The sequence below is a fragment of the Lepidochelys olivacea genome, assembly GCF_965140295.1.
Source record: "Lepidochelys olivacea isolate rLepOli2 genome assembly, chromosome: 2".
Classification (NCBI taxonomy): Eukaryota; Metazoa; Chordata; order Testudines; family Cheloniidae; genus Lepidochelys; species Lepidochelys olivacea.
The window spans coordinates 4,036,066-4,059,884 of record NC_140412.1 but is presented as its reverse complement, the minus strand read 5'-3'; the positions used below and the strand labels follow the sequence as shown (position 1 = coordinate 4,059,884).

Here is a 23,819-nt window from a genome sequence, read left to right as displayed (position 1 = left end):
GGAACCGTTCGCACAGCCACTCCCGGGAGGAGGGGTGCAGCAGGGGCCTGGCCACGGCTGGCTTGGGGCTCTGGAACACAGGGCTGGGCCGGGCAGCTGCTCACGCCGGGATCCGTCGCGGGGCGGCTACCCAGGGACCCCAGGGCTGAGATGCAGCCAGCTCTGGGGCGAGGCACCGGGCTACCCAGGGACAGCTCGCGCGGGGGAGGCCCTCTGCAGTGGGGCAGGGGCTGATGACACGGGGGGGGGCCCTAGCATGGGGGGGGCTGGCGGGGAGGGGGGGGCTAGCATGGGGGGGGCTGGCGGGGAGGGGGGGGCAGTCCCACCCCTCTCCCGCCGGCGCCGCCCCCCGCGCCCTACCTGCCCGCACGGCGCCCTGCGCCACCCCTTGGGCCATGCGCCCGGCCCCCACGAACCCGACCCGCAGCTCCCCGCGCGCCTCCATCCCGGGCCGCCTCCCGCACGTGAGCAGCCCGCGCCCAGGCACGTGGGGCGGGGCGGGGCGGGGCGGGGCTCCGTCTGCCTCCCCGGCACCGCCCCGCCCCCGCCGACGGGCGGGGCGCTGCCTGACCCCGCCTCCGCCTCGCGATTGGCCGCGCCGGGAGTGATGTCAGCGGGCGCCGGTTTCATAGGGGTCCCGGGAGGCGGAGCGCTGCTTCTCTAAGGGGGCGGTGTCAGGTGAGTGTCGTGGCTGGCCCACGTGGGGTCCCGATGGGGGCGGGGCCTGCCCGCCTTTTCCTCCCCACGTGGGCAGCGCTTGGGGGGGTGCACATGCTAACGGCGGGGGAGGCAGCTCCGCCCCCATCTCTCCCCAGCCCAGTCCCTCTCCCAGCGCTCCCCCCAGGGGCGGCGTCCTTCTCCCCATGCCGGGGGGGGGCGTGCAAAGCGGGGGGCAGACCCCCCCCCATGGAGTCTGCACGTCACACCGGGGCAGCCCTGTATTTACGCCCCAGCCGTGGGCGGGGGACTGGCCCTGGGGCTCTCTGGCCCGTGCCAGGCAGGAGGCCGGTCTGAACGATGGGGTCGGGCCCTTCTGGGACCCCCCCCCGAGCCCCCCCCGCCCGCGGCCCCGCTCCCAGCCATACAGCGGCAGCAGCTGCCGCCCCGGGATTAGCGCCCAGAGCGCCCTGCCGCCCCCCCCGCCCCGGGCCCTGCCGCCCGCCGCCCCCGCCCCGGGCCCTGCCGCCCCCCCCCCGCCCCGGGATTAGCGCCCAGAGCGCCCTGCTGCCCCCCGCCCCCGCCCCGGGCCCTGCCGCCCCCCCCGCCCCCGCCCCGAGCCCTGCCGCCCCCCCCGCCCCCGCCCCGGGCCCTGCCGCCCCCCCCCCGCCCCGGGATTAGCGCCCAGAGCGCCCTGCTGCCCCCCCCCGGGCCCTGCTGCCCCCCCCGGGCCCTCCCGCCCCCCCCTCCGCCCCTGGCCCGGGCCCTGCCCCCCCCCGGGCCCTCCCGCCCCGAAAGGGTCGTCTGGTCCTGCAGCCACTGGCTCAGGCCGGGGCTGTGGCCGGCGTCCCGGCTTCTGGATCCGAAGAGCAGCTTCGTTCCGCGGCCAGTCTGTTCCCCTGCAAGCTCTGTCAGGTCGCTGTTCAAAGACCCCGAGACCCCAGGTCGCGTGGCTAAAGCCGGGGACTGGGAGTCGGGGCTCCTGGGCCCTGTTCGAAGGCCTCCGGAAGCGTGCTGCTCTTGGCTAAAAAGAATCCAAAGGGGTTAAATGTTAAGGGAATTAGTTGAGGCCCAGAGCCTACCAAGAAGGAGACGTTTTCTCATTAAAAGGATATCTTGGATAGGGAAGAGCGTGCAGCCTGGGAGCCGATCTCCATTGCTCCTGGGTGGCTTTAGCATCGTTAATGTTACCATCCAATCTGTGACATGAGAGCTGCGATAGCAGGCACGCAGCGGCACCATCATGGCTAGCTACCCGAGGCTCCTACCCTCGCAGCCTGGCTCACTTCGCTTAAAACCAGCTGTAGGAAAATCTGGAGAACGTATCCGAATGTTACCTCACTGAGGGCCACGTTGCCAGCAGCATCTAGGAGCATAACGTTCTGTATAACGGAGAGACCGGGGCGGATGCATGCAGTTGTGTGGCCTGTGGAGACTCTAGGTCCCACCCAGCATGTATCAACGTGGGACTTTAGCATGCTGGGGCTGTTAGTTTCCATGAGCCCCAGACCCTCTGTGTTAGATCTAGCTATCTGACCATTAATCTTCCTCTCCCGGATGCCCCTAGGACATACACAGGAAGAAATCAGGGAGAAACCGTAAGCCCCTGGGCACCTCTCAACTCAGTGTCACGGACATCTCTGTTATTTATTTGTATTGTTGCAGCACCTAGGAACCCCAGATGTGGCATTGTCTGTGTTTGTGGCAGCCCCTAGCACACGTCCCTGCCCCCAAAGAGCTTCCGATCTAAGCATGAGACAAGATCGCAGATGGGTACAGACAGGGGAGTACAAGGCAACAGCGAGACAATGCGGTCGGCGTGGCAGGCCACAGCCTCGGCACGCCAACAGCATAGCTGTTGTCATCGTAACATCAGGCCTGTGCTGTTTGCTCCCCTCTTCTGGAGCTTGTGGAAGAGGTTAGGGCCAGTCCCACGCCAGCTCCTGGATGGGCCCCGCTCTGCAGCTCAATACCGTGCCATTTACCATTGCTCTGTGCAGGTCCTGCCGTGTAGTGGCCTCCTAACCAAGCCAGGCTGAGCTCTCTGAGGTCGGGGAGTGGTGAGGGATGCAGGGGGATTGGATATGGAGCTGCTGCTCAACGGCTGGGGCTCCCCAGACTCCTCTCAGTTCAAACTCTCTCTGTTCTCTCCCTGCAGGATCCCCCTCCATGCCCCAAGATGCTGCCCTTTGACCGCCGGGCTCTCTTCCTTCCAACTCTCCTCTCCCTCCTTTTCGCTCCCTCCTCTGGATTTTTTGGCTGGTTGAGGCAGGGAGCAGCTCCAGGAAGAGACCCCGTCCCCCCGACACCAGCTCCGGACTCAAGGAGTCTCTCTAATGCTCCCTTTGAGATGACGACGGGGGATGAGCGATTCCTGGCTGAGGCCAGGCATCTGGATCTGTCTCCACTGGACTCTTGTCACCACAAGGTGTCACTGTATCTCTTCATTGCAGGAGGGCCCTAAAGGGGCTGGGGCTGTCCAGACAGGGAGGAGAGAATGGCCTGTGCCCCAAAGCACTTGCCATCCAAAGTCCAGATCCTGCCAGCACTCCTGCATGTGCTTCCCTGGGTGCAGGAGCAGTGCCCTTGCACTCAGTGGGATTGCTCCCTGTGCATAGATGTTTGCATGATCAGGCCCTAAACGGAGCAGCAGTGAAAGGGAGTGGGGGAGGGGGAAGGAGGGAGCCGACAACCAAGCAAGGGTGGTCAGACTGATGGTGTCACTGTTCCATGTGGCCACAAATTGCCCGGTGTCCGTAGGAACTCTCCTCAGCTGCCCCGCCCCTCGTTAGCTGGCTCGTTTCCTGTAAAGGGCGTCTGGTGGAGGAGGAACCTTGACGTTGAAGAGGGTTATCCTGTTTGTCCGCTTTGTCAACCAACCTCTCCAGATGTTCTTCCAGGCCACCCCCTCTACCCCTGGAACGCTCCCCAACCCTGGAGCGGGTCCACACGACCTCGGCATGTTCACATCCCTCCTCCCTGCCGGGAGGCCTGAGGGAGACGCGCCATGTTTATCTGTCCAGTGTATTAACAGTGCCATGCTGTGTGGCTGTTCGTGGGCAGAGCCCTTGCTGCTGGCCTGGGGCTGCCAGCGGGGCACATGGTGCGGGCTCCTTGGTCAATCTGCTTCTGAAGGCTTCTAGGCTCTTCCACATTTGCAGAGCAGCTAGAAGTGGGTAGGGGCAGCCGGCCTGGTGGGAGGGAAAACAGCTGCCCTCAGATAGGGGGAGAGGAGCTGCCCGCTGTGGGGGGGGGGGGGAGGAGGAGGGACTGAGCAGTGAAGAGGCATGGGCTGGGGACATCTCCAGGGGAGCAGAGACAGAAGGGCACCAGCTGGCTTGACTGCGCTTTCACAGGGAGGGACCGTGTGAGGAGGGGCCCAGGGGGGTTGGGATTGTCCCTTTGTGTTGTGGGGCGCCTAGCGTGCCTCTGGGTGCTGCCGAGCTAATCATGGGGCATGGAGGAAACCAGCAGCAGCAAGAGGAGGAGGTGGGGGGGAAGGGTGAACCCCAGGAACCGAGGTCTCCTCATTGAGTCACTGCCCAGCATTTATGATTCTCCTATCGTGGGGCTGGGGGTGAGGATTTAAAATGCACGTCTAGGGGCAGAGGCCACATGTCACCTGCAGATGATGAGTTACCTTCTCTTGCACCTGGGAAGGGCCGGTGGGGTAGGAGGCACCAGCTTGCTGAAACCACAAGCCCTAACGTGCTCCTTCCTCTCCGCGTTGCTGCTGGCAGGTTATTGCCCAGATCCACTCCTCCTGTACGGACCTGTCGGAAGAGGAACTGGCCAAGCTGGGGGTGTCCCTGTTTAACTGCCAAGCGAGTGTGGAGGGGCGCAAGACCTATCCCTGCACTGCCGACATGGTAAGACGGCGAGGGGCGGCTCCGAATTCACACCCTCCAATGCTGGTTGGGAGAGGGCTGCAGCCGGTGCAGGCAGCCTGAGATTCTCCTCACGTGGGCCTGGGGAGTGAAGAAAGCCATGGAGCAGGGGCTCCTGGGCAAGGCAGCCATCTCACACCAGGGTGGCCCACCAGGAATGGGACTCGCATTGCCCTAGGCCTGCAAATGAACATCGCGTGGTGGGAACGACCTTCAGCCGTCTCTGACTTTAGCCAAGTTTCCATGGGGATGAAAGGAGAGGCCTCCATATCCTATTGCTGACATCTCCTGCCCCTGCCCAGCCATCATCTTCCTCTCCCCTCCCCCATAGATCCACACATCTTCTCCCCCTGCACAGATGGAGCTATTGAAATGGGCGGTGACAGGCTGGGGGTGCTGTTCCCCTGGCATGGCTGCACAGCTAGCTTGGTTCATGTTCCCGGCTGGCTCATTGCATGTAGTCAGGATATTAGGACAGCGAGGCCAGGAGCACTTTGCGTAGCTTCAACGATAGAACCTCTTGGGTGTGAGAGGTGAAGACCCGGTAGGCTGGCTGGTCCATCTCGCACCCAGTGCAGGACTGGCTCCTACGAGGGATCTTGGAGCGTTTTGTGCAGTCAGCCGCTTCAGTGTCCCAAAATGGGTCTCCTGCCAGTTGCCTTGGGTTCCACAGCCCTGGAGAGCTCGCTATGCAGTATCCTCCTATGTGTTCCCCCTCCTTATCTCATCCCATCCTCAGTCTCACACGTGGGTATTGCCCTGTGTAATTCCTCTCCCTCTGTGGTGCTCGCCTTTCAAATGTGAGGCGTGTCGTCTGCCTGGCTCGCTATCCGTTAGCTACGTAGCCCTGCGTACTTATTTATTCCAGCCTTTCCCTCCAGCCCTTGATCACTTCGGTTGCTTTTTTCCCCAACTCCCTCCAGTGTCAGTCTCTTTCAGTCCCATGGTGTCCAGGACCAAACACAATATCCCAGGTGCGCCCACGCCAGGGCTGTGTCAGTCTGTCTGTGATGAGCAGCTCCTGTGTGGTGCTCTTCAGCTGTAGTGTTCTAAGCATTCTGCAAAGGTGGGTCAGTGCAACTCGCTCTTTTTTTAAAGAGGGGAAACTTGCGAACAGTCACATGCTGAGTCAGTGGTGAAACAAGAATAGACCTCTGGTCTCCTGATTCCCAGTCCGATGCCTTGTGTAGTGGGCCATGCTGCCTAAGATCTAGCATCTATCTGCCCTTGAGAACTGATCACGGTAGGGTACTTTGGTCTAATACAGTAGTGCTTCAGCTGTGTGAGAACAGGTCATAGAATCATAGACTATCAGGGTTGGAAAGGACCTCAGGAGGTCATCTAGTCCCACCCCCTGCCCAAAGCAGGACCCATACCCAATTAAATCATCCCAGCCAGGGCTTTGTCAAGCCTGACCTTAAAAACTTCTAAGGAAGGAGATTCCACCACCTCCCTAGGGAACGCATTCCAGTGTTTCACCATCCTCCTAGTGAAAAAGTTTTTCCTAATATCCAACCTAAACCTCCCCCACTGCAACTTGAGACCATTACTCCTTGTCCTGTCATCTGCTACCACTGAGAACAGTCTAGAGCCATCCTCTTTGAAACCACCTTTCACGTAGTTGAAAGCAGCTATCAAATCCCCCCTCATTCTTCTCTTCCGCAGACTAAACAATCCCAGTTCCCCCAGCCTCTCCTCATAAGTCATGTGTTCCAGTCCCCTAATCATTTTTGTTGCCCTCCGCTGGACTCTTTCCAATTTTTCCACATCCTTCTTGTAGTGTGGGGCCCAAAACTGGACACAGTACTCCAGATGAGGCCTAACCAATGTCAAATAGAGGGGAACGATCACGTCCCTCGATCTGCTGGCAATGACCCTACGTATACATCCCAAAATGCCATTGGCCTTCTTGGCAACAAGGGCACACTGTTGACTCCTATCCAGCTTCTCTTCCACTGTCACCCCTAGATCCTTTTCTGCAGAACTGCTGCCGAGCCATTCGGTTCCTAGTCTGTAGCGGTGCATTGGATTCTTCCGTCCTAAGTGCAGGACTCTGCACTTGTCCTTGTTGAACCTCATCAGATTTCTTTTGGCCCAATGCTCCAATTTGTCTAGGTCCCTCTGTATCCTATCCCTACCCTCCAGCATATCTACCACTCCTCCCAGTTTAGTGTCATCTGCAAACTTGCTGAGGGTGCAATCCAAACCATCCTCCAGATCATTTATGAAGATATTGAACAAAACCAGCCCCAGGACCGACCCTTGGGGCACTCCACTTGATACCGGCTGCCAACTAGACATGGAGCCATTGATCACTACCCGTTCAGCCCGACAATCTAGCCAACTTTCTATCCACCTTATAGTCCATTCATCCAGCCCATACTTCTTTAACTTGCTGGCAAGAATACTGTGGGAGACAGTGTCAAATGCTTTGCTAAAGTCAAGGAACAACACGTCCACTGCTTTCCCCTCATCCACAGAATCAGTTACCTCGTCATAGAAGGCAATTAGGTTAGTCAGGCATGACTTACCCTTGGTGGATCCATGCTGACTGTTCCTGATCACTTTCCTCTCCTCTAAGTGCTTCAGAGTTGATTCCTTGAGGACCTGCTCCATGATTTTTCCAGGGACTGAGGTGAGGATGACTGGCCTGTAGTTCCCTGGATCCTCCTCCTTCCGTTTTTTAAAGATGGGCACTACATTAGCCTTTTTCCAGTCGTCCGGGATGTCCCCGGGTCAGTCTTGCTTGTGAGGTAATTCACCTACCTTGGTCCTATGTTTGAGTCCTAAACTGTCCCGAGCTGTAGAAGCTATTAGCTTGTGGGGACCCAGGACAGCTTTGCCGTATCACAACCTGCTTCTCATAGTTTCCTTGATTAAAGCCAAAAGGGACCATTTGATCATCCAGCCTGAGTTTCTGCATGTCCCAGCACGTAGACCTACACCCATTTACACCTGTATCGAGGCCAGCAGCGTGGGTGTGGCTAAAACATCTCTTCCACAAAGGCAGCTGGTCAGGATCCGAAGACACCAAGAGGTGAAGGATCCGCCACATCCCTGGGGAGCTTGTTCCCAATGGTTAATCACCCTCACTGTTAAAAACTGGTCTTCTTTCCAACTGGACTTCTTCTGGCTTCAGCTCCAGGCCCTCAGTTCTTGTTCTACCTTTCTCTGCCAGATTATAGAAGCCTTCAGTCCCTGTGAAGTTCTGATACGCCATGATCAGGTCACCTCTTGCTTTCTCTGGAGTACTGCCATGCAGTTTCTGGGCTAGGAGGGATGAGGGGCATTGGGAGGGGCCCTCTCCTGTGGCCTTATTGACCCTAACCCGGCTTGGCTGTCTTTCTTACCAGACCCTTGCGGAATGCACTGCCGACATGGACCCTGACACCTGGAACGCCTACCACATCGTCAGCAACCGGGCCCGCGCCGTCTGCTACTCCACCCGCCAGATGCAGTTCAAGCGCCGGACGGAGCACACGGTCAACACCCTGGTCTCCGCCGCCGTGAATCAGCTGGAGGCCATGAGGCTTCTGAAGGTGGGTAGTGGCGGGCGGGCGGCTCCAAAGAGGTCTGAACCAATGAGCAAAGGGCGGACTCAATGTAGGGCACAGCCACCATGGTCTTTGATGCAGAGGGGGAGATTACCGATCCCAGCATGCAATGCTGCACCGTTGAAGCACGGCATGCTGGGACCTGTCGTCTCTCTCAGCCCTTAGCATGCACCACTGCAGTCTACTGGCACCTCACTGATGGAGTCAGTGTCTCGCTAACAGGACGGCCAGGAGGAACTGAAAGAGCTGACGGCAGAGTCCCTGCACAAGGTGGTGAGCAGCCAGCATGAGCTGCTGCTCCAGCAGGAGAAGCTGCAGGACAGCCAGGAGCAGATGGAGTCATCCATCCACAGCAACCTGGATCAGCTGACTCAGGAGAAGGCCTTGATTGCCAGCGGGCAGCAGCAGGTGGCTCAGCTCATTGAGGGCATCACCAAGAGGATGGGTGAGAACAGGGAGACAAGGGCATGGAGCATCCCCCGGCTCCCTAGAGCAGAGGTTCTCCAGAGGTTGCAAACAGCTGTCGGGGGCGGAGGGGCTTGACTTCCCATCCCACTACTTGTTTGGTGCGGGGGGGAGGTTCCCAGCTACATGGAAGAGTGATTCTTATGGGGAGGAGAGTCATGAGACTGGAAAAAGCAGGTCAAGAGAGCGTGGTTCTTGGGGGAAAGGATGCATGGGAGAGGAAGAGAGTCAAGGGAGATTCTGGTGCTGGGGTCACGAGGGTGATTCTAGGGGGTGGGGACCTGGGATAGAAAAGGGCAGTCACAGGAGTATGATTGTGGAGGGACACTGGAGGGAAAGGGATGAACAAATTCAGGAGCCGTTGACATAGAGTGTCTGATGCTCTTGCGGCAATGCTGGTGTTCGTTAGTTTCAAGGCCCCAGGCCAGGCCCCACTGGGCCTGCTCTGGCTAAACCTGACTTGTGAGCCCCGGAGAAGGAATTTCCACCCATGTTCCCAGCTGAGGGGATCCACCCCCTTTGTCTTTACTCCTCCCCCTCCCTGAACTAGCCAAGAAGCTACAGCAAAGGACCAGGAGCCAGGAACAGACCCGACGTCTGATCTCACCTGAGCCATGGACCTCTGGGCAAGTCCAATTGCTGGATCTCGGGGTGGCTCAGTCAACCTGGCTGTAAAACGGGGATGAGCAAGAACCTCCACAAGTCCTAGTTGCTCCAATACGCCCAGCTCCCCTGTGGGAGAGAACAATGCTGTCTGGCAGTCTGACCCTCCAGCAGTCTCTGTGTGGCTCCCGCCGCTCCCTGCTGCCCTCCCCTCCCCTTCTCTTGGCACATGTAGAGGTCTCATGTGGGCATTAGGTTTGGAAGGAGGCACTTTGATTTGACTGGAAGAGCAAGGCACAGTGACCTCCTCTGCAGCATCTTCACTCACCTAGGCTAAGAGGCTTTTACCGTCGGTGGGTGAATAGATCACAGGTGTGCAAAACACTTAACATGGGAAATGGCTTCACAGGAGTTTCTGCCAGAGCCTGAGCTCTGCCCCATCTCCCCCTGCAGAGAACGTGAGCAGCCACCTAGATGACCAGGACTTGGAGCTGCAGCAAGGACACAGAGCCATCCTCGCTGACCTCACCCAGATGCAAAGGCGAGCCCAGGAGGTCTACTCCAAAATAGGTACCGTGACTGCTGCTGGCTGGGCAGGCTGCCCTCGGCTGGCCAGCGTGGGTGGGGCTGTTGTATTATTTAGCTGGAATATATGGGGACAAGGGTCAAAGGTGTTAACATGACCCAGTGTTAAACAAGATTCGGGGTTTGGTACACAGAGACCTCAGCCTGCTTGGTCCCAGGGCAAACCCACCCTTAAGCATCCTTTTAACCAAGATGCAAAAAAAGAAGGGAAAACAACGTAAGTTACTAAATCAACTTTTCATTTTAACATCCCTTTCCTTTATCTGGAGAGAGGTTTTTAAAAGGAAATCCCCTCCTTGTTGGACAGTCTCTTAGATAACCATCCTTTCTGGGGCGAAGAGACGTTAGCTGGGCTGGAGGTGGTGTTATAGCTGTTGTTGTTAAAGTCTGATCCCATTTCCTAAAAGCCAAGACAAGCACACACAAGGGTGAGAGAAAAGAACATCAAAGATAGAAAATGCAGCTTCTGTCTCTGGCGTTAACTCTCACTGCTGGAGAAATGGAGGCCCAGCACACAGTCTGATCAGCCCCTCAGAGGCCAGGCAAACTTGTGCCCACCTCGGGTTCTTCGGGGCACTGCTTTTAGCTGCCTCCTTCTGGTCAGTGTTACGGCAGTGTTGCAAAATATAGAGTCTTGTCCATCTAAGCCAGACTCGTATTAGACGCAAGGCAAAAGGAGCAGTGGGGGCAAAAAATCGAACTGGCTTCAAGGCTGCGCTTGATACGTTTACAGAGGGGATGGTAGGATGGGACTGCCTGCAATGGCGTGTCGCCGACCTGCGACTGCTAGCAGCAAATACCTCCAGCAGTCAGTGATGGGACACTCGATGGGGAGGGCTCTGAGTTACTACAGAGAATTCCTTCCCAGGTGTCTGCCTGGTGGGTCTTGCCCACATGCTCAGTGTCTAACTCAGGGGTTGGCAACCTGTGGCATGCGTGCCAAAGGCCGCACGGGAGCTGTTTTTTAGTGGCACTCTGCTGCCAGCCAGGGTCCCGGCTGCCGGCCCCACTCAGCCCGCTGCTGGCCTGGACGGATGGAACCCGGGGCCGGCGGCTGGGACCCCACCTGGCCGGGGCCAGCGGACAGAACCCCAGACCGGCAGCAGGCTGAGGAGTGGAGAGGGCCTGGCAGCTGGTAACTGGGCTGTGGGGATGGCCTTCTCCTGCTTCAAGGGCAGAGGGACCTGCCTCCTGGTTCTTCATTTAAAAAAAAAAAACCCAAAACTTCCAGTTCATACACTATACTATACCCCTCAATACTGTTCCTATACCACACTTAAATTGCTGTAATATCTGAGTGTTACCAATAGTGCATTAAGCACCCTGACTAACAGCTGTCCTGTGTGTTGGCGGTCTCGTCCCTGCAAATTTGCCCTGATCCAGCTTGAGATCAACACCTCCACAGTTGTGAACAGCTGGCCTAGCTACTCCGGAGGAGGCTGGTGAACGGTGCTGCCTTGTATCTCTCCAGAACCCACCCTGTATTCTCAGTTCTCCCTCCCAGTTTCCTAGAGGTGCTGGCAGATCCTCCAGGAACTGTCTCAATGTGGGATCGAACCCCAGTAATTGCAGAGCCCCGCGCCTCAGCTAGGCTGTGCCTACTGCGAGGAGAGGCAGAAGCAAACCATACAATGGAAAGACCCTTACGTTTTAAACTCTATAAAGGAAAAACCCAGACATTTGGCAGGAACAAGAATAGACTAAGATAATACACTATAAAGTAACATCATAGACTCACTCAGCAAACGAATAAACTGTAAATTACTATCCCAATACAAAGCTTTTTCTGCGCCAGGCTGTCACCCCTAGAGGGAATCAAAGCCCAGTTTCACCCCAGCCATCCTGCCCTGGCCCCTCCAGCTTGCGATGCTCCTTGCTGCGGGGACTGCACCTCTCCCCAGCACGTCCGCCCGCGACCGACAGTTCCTCGCCATTCTAAGCTGCCGCCCCACAGCTCCAGCAGGGATCCTACGCTCGCTCTGAATCCTCTCTGCCCCTCTCTGCCCAGAGGCCAACCAGGCGCTGTTCCTGGCCTATCAGAACCAGACAGCCCTGTACTACGACGAGCTGATGGGGAAGCTGCACAGGATGAACCAGAGCCTGGGCCTGGTGCTCTACGCCGTGGGTCACATGCAGAGCAGTGTGGAGGGCCGGCTCCTGCACATCCAGAGATTCATTGGCTGGGCAGGTGACTAGGGGGGCAATGTGCATCTCGGGGCAGCAAGGGGCTGAGCAGCCTCCTCCCACCCGCATTCACTGGGCTACACGCTGCTCGGTGGCTGCGGGCTGGGAACTGGCCAGCCAAGGGATTGGGTCTCTGCTTGCAGCACTGCTGGGGTGGGCTCCACATCCCAGCTTTGAGTGCTGGGGAGGCAGCTGCGCTCGGTGGGAGGAGACTTGTGATACCAAGCAGCGACTCTGGGCTTCGAAGGGTGTCTGACCGCCCACTGCTCAGCTGGATGGATGTGCCCAGGGTATAAGGCATCATAGGGCCTTTCTCTTCCCTCTGCTCAGAGACCTGGATTGGAGACCTGGACTTGGTCTCCTGCTCTCCTCCCCCGCTGGGGCTGCACAGAACCGCCAGGCTGTTGTCTGCTGTGCAGGGAGCGTGGGCCTTGGGCGAGGGAGTTTCAGAGGTGTCGCGGGGAAGGGTGGGAGAGGCATTTGCAAAGGAGCAGCCTCCCCTATGTCCAGTCGTATGGCCTGAGCCGTTTGCCCCCTGGTGTGGGAGGGTCCCAGCTTGGAGACGATACGACGGGAGTGGGCGTCAGAGGCTGGGGGGAGTAGTAACAGAATGAGCAAGTTGCTGCACGGGCAGGTCCGGCAGATGCCGCCTACCCCTTGTTAACTATCTTAGTGGTGACCCCCCTGCCTGCAAAGCTGGGTGGTGTAGTGTCCCCCCACCCAGACTGGGGCAATAGTGAAAGGAGGAGATGTCTCTCCCCAGGCCACGCCGCTGGCAGGAACCAGCCAGGAGGTGGCATTGGTCTGAGCCTGGAGCATGGATCTGTCATGAGGCAATGCACCTGCTCGCCCGTCTCCCCATTCCCCTCTGTCTCGCAGGAGTCAGCCTCGGCACGGCCTGCACCTGTGTCCTGCACGCCGGCTACTTCCTGCTCTCGGCTCTGCTCATGACCTTCCTGCAGACCCCAGGCCTCCCCCGTGCCGTGCTCCTGGTCCTGGTCGTCGCCAATGCGCTCTCAGAGCTCAACCATGCCATCTCCTTGGGCTTCAAGTCACTCACGGTTTTCCTGGTGCTCGTTGTCGCCGGTGAGCACAGCCGGCTCCCCCTGCGCTGGCTTCTCTGTAACGCTGAAGCCAGGACCCGACCTGGCACCGGTGGCCCACCCCCGGGTAGCCTCAGCAGGGAGGCCAAGGGCTGAATGGGTCACGGAGGCAGAGCCCCGCTCTGGAGTGGGCTCACTAGGTGGGGACACGTTGGCGCAGAGTGTAGGGAGAGCCTGCCCTGGCATTGGCCACGCTGGGGTAAACAGGCCTGAGTCATCAGGCTGTCCCTGAGCTAGACCATGGCCGCTCCTGCGGCCGCAGGTGTCCGTCAATTTCACCCACCCACTGACCTGTAAAGCTCACGTAGTCCAGCCGCCAGAGGGAAACAAAGCCACCCTGTCGGCTTGGGTTACATTTGCCATCTAATCTCCTCTTCCCACCAGCCTGTGCTAACTCCCACAGCCCCCTGCAAGGTAGGTCAGAACCCTCCGCGTTTCGGAGATGCAGAGCCACGGGGAGTCCATGGTTGTGCTGGAATTAGCCCCCCCGGCGCCCTGACCCCTGGCTCTAAGCCAGTAAGTCTTCTTCCAACAAAATATTGAATCCATAGGTCCGTCAGTCCGCTCCCCCGGCTCACCTTCTGTGCAATTCTGTGCTCTGAATTTGACCCTAGCTCCGGCTTTGCTCATGGTTTTTGTAGGTAACTGGCTGCTGGCGCACGTGTGCTGCTGTGCCCGGAGCGCGAGGGGCCGGAAGCCGCCTCTGGCGCTCTCACTGACTCCCCAGAGGGCAGCGGGGGCCAGCTGCCCCGAAGCAAAGCTCAAGGACGATCCCCACGGTCATATCACCTCCACCCCTGGCAGGTAGGAGGGGGCAGGTGGGACCAGCACTTGGGGACCTGGGGCTAACGAAGGTAAATCTGGAGCCATGTAGGGGATACTGCAGGGGACAACAGGTTCACAGCCAGATGTGCCCATATAACAGCCTTCCCTCCTTGGGTCTCTGCTAAGGTCACTTCAAACACACGGTGATCACGCATTAGTGGAGTGTCCGGATTCACATCTACAGTCGAGTTAGTTAGCAATGTGCTCTCCAGAGCCTGCCTTGTTTCAACGCTGGAGTCGGGTGCCAGGAAGGGTTTGTGGCCGTTTTCACATGAGTCACGGGGTTGTCCGTTGACTCAGGTTACAACTAACCCCAGAGGAAGAGGCTGGTAGTGAGAATGCCTGGTATTTATATAGCATCTCACCCTCCACTCTCCCTGCCCGCCATGGGGGGGTCTGTGGGCAGTGTGGGGGTTGGTGTGTTTGTGTCACGATTTACACCACATCCTCTGGCTGTTCAGATGGGGAAACTGAGGCACGGGTCGTGCAGTGACTCAGTGGCAGCGCTGAGAGTGGAACCCAGGAGTTCCCTGCAGCAGGAGCACCCAGGCCTGTAAGGTGCAGAGCAATGAGCAGCTTCACATGGGCTGCTATTTGCACAGGTCCGTCTGTGTGTTTAGACTGGGAAACTGACCAGTGGCGCCCCAACGTCTGCAGCCCCGCAGGCTAACGTAGTGCACAGAGGCTGGCCGCAGCCATGCTAAGTGCGGCTGTCGTAGCCGGCAGGAGCAGGATCCCCAGCCCCAGGCAGCAGGACGGAGTGAACGCCTGTCACCGTGGTGGCTGCAGAAGGGGTGCACGGGTGCCAAATCGCCTCTGGGTGGCAGCAGAGAGCTCACCCTGCAATAGCCCTTGTGCGTGAGGGTTCCCAGTTGTGTCCTAGGGTGACCCCAGGTTACGCCCATGCTCAGCTGTGTTAGCTGCATGAAGCATGTCACACCAGCTCTCCAGTGGGTGCCTTGGGTCCCCCTTCTGCATGCAGCTCAGGGTGCAGGTGCTGGTGTAGGAAGTCTAGTATGGTTTGGATGCCCCCACAGGTACCGAGGACCAGATCTTCCCGTGTGTGGCCTGGCCAGCAGAGGTCAGCTGGGATGCTTGTGCACATCTGGGTCTAGTGTGTCCTCTCCTCGGGGCGGGGCGCCCTGGCTCTGGAACTCACTCCCCCATTCTGCACCCACTGGTCCGGCAGGATCAATCTGCCGTGGAGGTGGGAGGCCCCCCTCTACTCTTCCAGCTGTGGCCTGAAAGGGCTGGGGAGTGGGCATGTGTCTGGGGCAAGTCTGCTCTTCGTTGCTCTTGCTCCGGGTCCTGTCACCTAATGCACACGCACCCCGGGACACCTCTTCTGAAACTTACAAATTGATTCACCTAGAAGAAGATGAGGAGGGTGAGAGAGATGCTTGGTGCGGAGAGGGCACAGGCCATCTGGTGCGTAGGGGACGTGCGCCCCCGGCCAGGACACCCTGCAGCTTCGTGCTCTGAAGGGTGGGAATGGCGCAGGGGCTTAGCTGGGCAGGACTTGGGGTGAAACTTCAGCTGTGATGGAATCTTGTAACCTGGCTTCCTTCCCCTGGCAGGGAGTGTGAAATCGACCTCTTGCGGGAGGAACTGAACAAGCTGGAGGAGCTGAGCTACCTGCAGGGTAAGGGAGAGGAGAGTTCAGTATGGAGGGTGTCTGGGGAAGCTGGAGGGAACTGGTCAGTGTGTCAACTGTGCTAGCCATTTATGTGTTCCAGACGACTCCTGCATGGGGAGGGTGTCCCCGCTGACCGGAAACCCATTTCGTGATGGGGGCGTGCCGCTGCCCCCTGCAGGCTGGAAGGCACAGCAGGGATCTGCTGCTCCGCCGGCTCCCTCCGTCCCCATCGGGAACTTGCGCCGCACCAGTCTGAGCCGCACCACCAGGCACGAGGTGTTGGAGAGGCGGGTAAGTGGTGGGAAGCTGGCACTGCCCGGTGTGGGCCGTGGGCAGCTGTGCAGGGGCAGGGCCGGGGCTGCCCGCCGTGGGGCTCGGGGACAGGCAGGCCGGGGAGAAAGGTCTTTCAGTAATCAGAGCCACTGTGTGCAGTCAGCCGCGATGCTGGGGGTCTCCCCGTTCGTTCCGTTGGTTACTGGGGGGTTGGTGAGTTGGCTGTGAGGGGCCCCTCCCCTGTCCCAGCGGCCTAGGGAGGCTTGGCCCCGGCCGTTGCAGGCGTGGGGTGCGGAGAGCATTCAAAGGCACATTTCCAGGGCCGGCCCTGGGCGGGGGCACCTGGGCAGCTGCCCGGTGCGCCATGGTCAGCGGGGTGCCGGGCGGTGGCGCAGAAGTGAGCACTGCTGATGTAGAGTCTGAAACTGCTCCTGGCTGCCCGGGGGGGGAAGGGCACCCAGATTTCTCCCAGTGGCGGAATGGGGGGGGCGAGCAGTGACCCACAATACTGATCCCCCCCTCCACATTTCTCTGTGCCCCCCAGGGGGCTGCGGAAGGGGGAGTGAGGAGCAACGTCAGGGCTCTGTGCATGCAGGTTACTTTCCACACGTGGGCAAAGGGGGCAGTGGAGGGGCTAGGGGCGCGGGGGAGGCCCAGGGGCAACGGGGGGGGGGGCTGCACCCTCGGGGGCCAGGAGCGCCAAAATGCAAGTTCGCCCAGGGCACCGTTTTCCCAAAGGTTGGTCCTGCACATTCTTGGGCTGGGCCCAAGCTCACTGCTGGCAGAAACAAAGCCACTGATTTCAGCCGAGTTGGGCAAATGGGCTCTGGTGTGGGAGCCCAGCCAGGGAGCCGGTGCAGGCCAGGGCATGCAGGCTTCCCCCAGCTGTCTCAGTGGGTGGGAAGAGAAGATCTGCTGCCCCGTACCCTGGTCCCCGTGAAAGTGACTGACTTGGGAATTTCCATAGATCTCACCCACACCCTGATGTCCTGCAGTAACTGGTTAACCCTTCAGATCCAGAGTGGCTCTTGGATGGATGCGCGTGGACAGAACCTGGTTGTTAATAGGGCTTGGGAGTGGGTCTGATGCAAGAGGTGCTGGCCCAGAGACCAGGGAGGGTTTTCAGCACCCAGGAGCTGGGGCAGGTCAGCACTTGGGCCTGGGGACTCTGACCTAGCCCTGGCTGGAAATCTTTCCAGACTCTCCTTCACACGCTGTGTTACCAACACAACCTGCTTCCGTTTGTGGCTGGTTCCTGAGCTGGTAGGGCTAGTAGCAGGGTGTGGGGGTGGCTGGGGATGTTGCACTGTTCAAGTTGGGGTTGCTTATCCCAAATGCAGGGTCAGAGGCAGGGACTCTTGTCCCGTTTCCAGCCACTAACATGATGGGATGGGAGAGGGAATGCTGGGATTGTCTTGGCAGCCAGTTCTGCAACAAGTGACCAATCGAAGTGCAGGGGGCAAGGGTCTGGCACGTCCTAATCCTGCCTCTGCTGGGGATATCAAGGGGGAGGTTCCAGGGGACCCCCGCATTGCCCCCAACAGCCAGGCCTTGATCAGACCTGCAACTACCGTCAAAGGGCCTTAAATCCACCCTGCATGGTGCTACAGCCTCTTGCTGGGCTGTTAATTCTGAGCCACAGCTCCTGGGTGCGCTTCCCTGCAGGGACTCGCTGCTCTAGAAGCAAGAGCAACAGCTGGTGGTTCAGATCCTCAGCAGAAACGGTTTGGCCCTGGCATTGGGCCTGCAGCTGATCCTGGTTCTCTCTTGCTGCCGGGGACCTTGTCTTCATCCTCATCAGTGCCACACGTGGCTCCCTCTTTCCCCAACAGGCCACACTGGAGAGGCGCCACTTGGGCCCCACATTCAAGCCCTTTTCTGACTTCAGGTCCTGTAGCCCGGACCAGTCCATGGCGAGCGACATGTGAGTATAGAGCGCTGCTCCCCTCTCGGAACAGGCCCCGCCGGATTCCTTCTGTGCAACGCTTCCCTGATCCCCGCTGGCATCTCCAAGGGACGCTTTTGTGCTGGGTTGTTCCTGCTAGTAACCGGCCCTGCCTCTAAGACACGGGGTGACTGATGTCAAGGGCGAGGGTGGCCTGACCTATGTGATAGGAGGAGAGGAAGGCTGCAGGCATGTTCTGGGCCACCATTGTCCCATGGCTGCTGGTTTTACTCCTGGGGGAATTCTGTGCCAAAAAGTTCTGCGCACAATAGTTTAAAATTCTGCATATTTGTTGTCAAAATAACACTATATAATCAAGCTGGTTTTTTTTTAAATGGGAGAAGCTAGAGCATGTTTGTACTGTGAGGGGAGGAGATGGAAAGGAGGGGAGTGGGCAGGAGGGAGATCGGGAGATGGGATGAGGTCACTGGGGTGATGAGTGGAGAGGTTAGAGGAGGAGAGTGGGACACTGTCTGATGTGGGAGGGGATGGGAGGGGGAAGGTCACATCTGTTTGTCAGTTTTCTCTTGGAAGAATTTGGCAGGATCCTGGGCAGGAGGAGTACAGTGGAAGTGGCAGGGGAGGGAAGGTTTGGGTCAAAGGTGGTGAAATGCAGCTGGTACTGTGGGCATGGGATTCCGTGTAGTCTGAGAAGTGGAGGAGTCTGTCTACATAGATGGCAGAACCGAAGGAGGAGAGAGTGACTCCGCAGTGGAGGAAGTCAGCCTGGTCATGGGATTTCCACCAGCCAGAGACACTCTGCAGTGGATGCTGGGGGTGAGCCAGGCCTGAGGGTTGGCGGGACAGACCTGAGGATAGGAGAGGTGTGGGGAAGAAGAGTCATGGGTGGAGGAGAGTGGAGGCATGGACAGAACCAGCTACTACATGAATGGAAGAGAGAGGGGAGGGCTTAGAGCAGATGAGATGTCATCAACACTGCGGGGCTGGAAGGCACAAAAAAGGCCATGTGACTGGATGTGAGGGAGGGGGCTGATGCGTGATGCTGAAAGAGACCTGGTGATGGGGGAGCTTAGCTACAGAGAGATGTGAGAGAGATTAAAAAGACTAGATGAAGAAGTTAGACTGGGATTTGTCAGCTTGGAAAAGAGACAACTAAGGTGAGCATGACACAGATTAATAAAATCATGACTGGTGTAGAGAAAGTGACTAAGGAAGTGTTATTCACCCCTTCCCATAACACAAGAACCAGGGGTCACCCAATGAAATTAACAGGCAGCAGGTTTAAAACAAAGAAAAGGAAGTATTGCTTCACACAACGCACAGTCAACCTGTGGAACTCACTGTCTGGGGAGGTTGTGAACGCCAAATGTATAACAGGGTTCAAAAAAGAACTAGATAAGTTCATGGAGGATAGGGTCCATTAATGGCTATTAGCCAAGATAGTCAGGGACGCAACTAGCCTCTCCCTAAACCTCTGACAGCCAGAAGCTGGGAATGGACAACCGGGGATGGATCACTTGATGATTGCCTAGTTCTGTTCCTTCCCTCTGGGCATCTGGTATTGGCCACAGTCAGACAACTGGATACAGGGTTAGACAGACCATTGGCTGCTCTATGGTGGCTCTTGCATTCTTAAGTGAACAGCCCTTGAGCAAGTGGGAGAGCGGACGCAGGGCTGCAGGTGGAATGAAGAGATCAGGGCGAGGAAATGTGCAGTAAGGGGGGGTGTCGTCAGCATGGGAGCTGAAGGGCCAGAGGATGAGTGTGGGAGACTGAGGGGAGGAAGTGAGAGCCAGGAGCAAGGCTGATGGGGAGGAGCTGTGGGGGATGGTAAATGAGGACAAGGAGGAGTCAGATGCAGGAGAGCAGGGAGGGGTTGGAAGCATTGATCACCTGTAGTTGACTTGGCCTAGGGTGGCTGTTTCAGCAACTTAACATGCTTTCCATTGGAATTACCAACAAACCCAGCCTGCTGCCCAGAGATATCTTCCCCCCACTGCCCCTTAGCCCTGGGGTACCCCCTGCTGCTGGTGAGAGCCTGGTGGTTGCCTGACTTGAGCCACAAGGCTCCAGACCTGCAGGTCTAATCAGCCTGTCTCACCATCCTTTCAGGTCCACCTCTTCGATGTCTCCGCGACTCCTGTGTCAGGGCATCACCAAGGCCAGGCAGCCATGCAGGAAGAAGGCCGTTCCCGGACAGGAGTTTTGCCACGTTCACATATCCGGACAAGTATCCTACACCAGCTGAGCCTTGGGGCTCTCCGTCTAGCCTGTGCACCCGCTAGGTTAGTCTAGACCTTGGGTGGTTGGCCAGGGACCTGGAGTGCAGGCTGAGACACCACCCCTTGTCTCAGCGACAGCCATTCTGGGGCGTTATTTTAAACACTGCCTTTGATTTTAATGTGTACGTTTGAATGGAAGGACTATGGCTGCCGAGGGCCAGCAGCCCCCTGCCTGGCAGCTTTTCTAGGGTCTCATTGGCTTTCTTTGAGGAAAGCCCCATTTTAAATAGACCACCCTGTTCTGTGAATGTTTCACCGTCTCAAATGCTTCAGCCCCTGGCGAAAGTTGAGGATCCCATGAAAACTGCAGGAGATGAGGAGCTTCTGTGTTCACACTGACTCAGGAGCCAGTGGACTCTGCTTACAAGTCAAGTTGGCTTGTCTAGTGGCCACAGCTGCTCCAGCAGGGTGGTCCTCGCCTGCTCCACCGCTGCCTGCCATTGAGATGCTCATCCAGGCTTAGCTGAGCAAGAAGAACAGACTCCAGCTCCCTCAGCACCACTGGGACAAGCCTCTTGTCAGTAGAGATGCCTGGGGCCATGTTGGTAGCCAAGTTTTATATGGAAATCTGCTGTTTGCACATTGGTTTAATAAACAACGTTGATCTACTGCTGGGATTTCCGTGTCTGTCTCAAAAGAAACCTGAGAGCTCCTGAGCTGTGGGCAGGGGCTCCCCCCTCTGGCTAAAGGGGGATAGGGTTGTATTAATTTAGATGGAATAAACGTGTTGACATGACCCCGACTGTCCAACATTAAACAGTATTAGCCAAGGTGTGCAGCTTGGTATACAGAGACCTCAGCCTGCTTAGCACCATGGCAAACCCACCACTAACCATCCTTTTAACTCTTTGCTACAGATCCAGAAGGAAACAGTTCAAGGCCTTGAAATGTAAAACACAAAGTCAGGCTTTCATTTCCATGCCAGCCCTTGTTCCCCTTCCGTTAGCTTGAGAGAGGCTTTAGAACGAAGCATCCCCCCACACTCCCTTGGTCAGTCTTTGAGATGGTATGAAAGATGCTAATAACTGTTCTTTGGGGTCAAAGGGAAGTTATCGCTGCTGGTAAAGTCCGATCTCCCTTCCTAGAAGCCACAACATGACGACGACCCGCAAGGGGGGAGGAAGGAGCAGCAAAGACTGAAAAAGCAGCTGCTGTCTCCAGTGCTAACTACTATTTGCAATCTTACTGCTGGAAAAACAAGGCAGGGCTTGGGGCTTTAGTAGCCACTAGGAGACCTTGCAAACTTACACCACTCTCAGGCTGCTTCGGGCACTCCTTTTAGCTGTCTGCTGCTGGTCAGGCTTCCAGCAGTGTTGTTAAAGAGTCTTGGCTGGCTGAGCCAGATTCTTACTAGACAGAAGGCAAAAGGAAAGGGATAGGAAAGAAGAAAACAAGCTTGGGAAGAAAAAGAGATGGGGGGGGGGGTGACAGACCCTCACCTCTCAGGTGGTGGTTGAGAGTTAGCCAAAGCTGGTGCCAGTGCTGATGTCCTCTGGGTCCCTTGCTCTGGCCTTGGTGCATCAGGACTAGGACAACAAAGGCCTAACAGAGTCCTGGTGGGGGTGGCACCCTTGAAGCTAGTTGATGCTTTTCCTCCTCTTCTGCCTATGTCAGTGGTCAGCTTCCTCTTGCCTATTCTCTCCAACCCCCCAACACACACGCAAAACAAGTATTTTCGTTTAAGGGCCCCAAAAGGGAGTGGTGGGTGGGATAGCCCATCCCCTCATGGTTTTGTTGGCCAATTAGGCCTATTTCCAACACAAATTTAGTCCATTGATTTCTGGCCACTGCACCTTGTTTATCTGCCATGATCTTAACACAGTCCTAGAGTCACAGCCGTAGAATCTACTGGTTTAAATTAATTCCCTCTGTCTCCTTAAATATTTCTCAAACAATTTATATGACAGGCTCGTAGGACAATCCATGAACCTTTACCCAGTAGGTCAGTTCTAAATTAAAGTGGGCCTGGCTAGATCTCATTTACTGCACTAGGGGGGTAGTAGGAAACCTGACCTGGGGGAGAGGGAAACAGGCTTGTGGCTGTTTCCTAACCCACCTGTCCAAAGCTCTGTGCCCTGTTCCAATGTGCTGGCATTTTGGCTAGTTAAAAGTAATGGTGATGCTGGTCAGTGGGTGGTAGGAGAACAGGGTTGCAGAGCTCTGGTGTGACCCATATCTCCAGCCAAACAGCAGTGATGCCTGCGGGCTGGGAAGATGCTAGCTAGCCCTGAGAATAGGGACAGTCAGTAATGCTAAAGCTGGGCTATGGGCCCTCTTGTTCCCTCAACAGGCACCTGTTCAAATTCTCTAGCCCAGTGTTTCTCAAATGCGGCCACTAGCAGATTTTAATTTTTGTGGCCATGACACCTCTAAAGCATGGGTGGAGATTTTGGGAGGGAGGGGCAAAGCCCCTCCTTGAAGCACCCAGCTGTTACTGCTGAACAGCTGTTACCAAGAACAGCGAGAGATGCACTGCCTTGGTGTTTGCATTGGCCCCACCCGCAGGGATCAGCACCCTGCGGCCACCTTGTTGGCTCCAGGAAGCGCCGCTGGAGACTTGTAGGGCTGCTGTGCCTGGCACCAGAGGTGGTTCTTGTCAGCGGAGGTGGCTGCACCATGCAGTTCCTGGGGCATTCCCCAGGGCAGCTCCACTGCTCCCACCCAGCCAGGGCACTGGGAGCCTGGGACCCCACAAGTGGCCAGCAAGTTCCTGAGCCCCTGCAGGGCAGGCTCATGATGAAGGGCTGTGGGAGGCAGGGAAAGAGAGGGGTTTGTCAGAACAGCCACCAGCAAGAGTTGGTGGCTGCACATTGAGGTCCCCAGAAACATTTGTGAGAAAGCCTGGCCTGTGCCCAACTTTAGTTATCTCCTGAGTGACCCCTGTAAACATCCCTGAAGAGACTGAACTAAAAAGCAGGCATGGAAGAGGTTTTTCCTGCTAGCTCATCCTTGCTTGCTTTGTGCACAGCTTGGGCCAATGCAGGGGTAACAGCAAACCAATGGGCTGCTGCTTCTGTCCCTTGCAAAGGGGAGGGAGGAAAGCCCCAGCATCTGAGCCGGCCTCTTGACACATCTCTGTGCTGTCAAATATGCTTTGAGCTGAAAGCCACTGGAAGAACCCAGGGGTAGGAGTGTGTCTAATGCTAAACTTACTAGTGCCTTGGTTTAGGGCCTGCCTGCTCCAAAGGCAATGCCCTCCCCCACAAAAAAGCCTGCCTGTACCCAGGTGTTAGAACAGTCCATGAATTGCTGGTGTAGACAGAAAGGTTGTAACTGGCTGGAGTGTGAATGTTTCACAGTTTAAGAGCTCCACCGCTGGGCCTGTTCCCTTTCTAAAAGAGGCCCTGGGGAAATATGTTTGGGGAAAGCAGTCGGCCTAGGAGAATGGAACATGGGCACCACTCAAGCCAGCCCTTGCTCGGATGCAGACACTCATGGCAGACTGTGGTGGCATCTCCCAGGAAAGCTTCCTGCCTGAGTCCAGGAGGCTGTATGTTGTCTCACAGGGTAGGTGATGGGAGCACCCTCACAGAAGACAGGTAGTAGCAGCTGTGATAGACCTTGTCCTCACTCTCGTTGCTCTGCTGAAGAGCACTGGGAGCTCCATCACCTGATTTAAAATAAGAGGAAGCACCAGAACCTCTTGGGGACAAATTCACAAAGGGGATACCCTAGAAAGCCTGCGGACCTTCCCCTCTGACTTCTCCCAAACATCGGAGACCATAGTCGTTACAGGGGCATGGCTACAGCTGCTCTGGCTAGCAAAACTTCTCTTCCCCCCCACCGGAACACTGCAGGAGAGCCCCCCGCTGACAGTCTAACCCTGGGGGGTGAAGACAAGATTTCTGATGCTGATGAA

The 23,819-nt window shown here is 57.3% G+C and overlaps 2 protein-coding genes across 2 annotated transcripts in view; one reads left to right on the top strand and one right to left on the bottom strand.

Moving 5' to 3' along the window:
- The window catches only part of PYCR3 (pyrroline-5-carboxylate reductase 3), a 6,372-nt gene extending 5,870 nt beyond the window's left edge, over positions 1-502 (bottom strand). The window contains exon 1 of the mRNA XM_084621424.1: positions 361-502. Coding sequence (XP_084477550.1) covers positions 361-445 — 85 coding nt within the window. The 5' untranslated portion in view covers positions 446-502. The remainder of the gene's footprint in view (positions 1-360) is intronic.
- LOC311516981 (protein brambleberry-like) overlaps positions 1-23,819 on the top strand; it is a 24,329-nt gene extending 510 nt beyond the window's left edge. The window contains exons 2-13 of the mRNA XM_084621418.1: positions 2,816-3,085; positions 4,398-4,526; positions 7,898-8,083; positions 8,321-8,543; positions 9,620-9,736; positions 11,760-11,939; positions 12,815-13,021; positions 13,680-13,842; positions 15,441-15,505; positions 15,600-15,790; positions 17,605-17,696; positions 19,791-23,819. Of these exons, the coding sequence (XP_084477544.1) occupies positions 2,816-3,085; positions 4,398-4,526; positions 7,898-8,083; positions 8,321-8,543; positions 9,620-9,736; positions 11,760-11,939; positions 12,815-13,021; positions 13,680-13,842; positions 15,441-15,505; positions 15,600-15,790; positions 17,605-17,696; positions 19,791-19,926 (1,959 nt within the window). The 3' untranslated portion in view covers positions 19,927-23,819. The remainder of the gene's footprint in view (positions 1-2,815; positions 3,086-4,397; positions 4,527-7,897; positions 8,084-8,320; positions 8,544-9,619; positions 9,737-11,759; positions 11,940-12,814; positions 13,022-13,679; positions 13,843-15,440; positions 15,506-15,599; positions 15,791-17,604; positions 17,697-19,790) is intronic.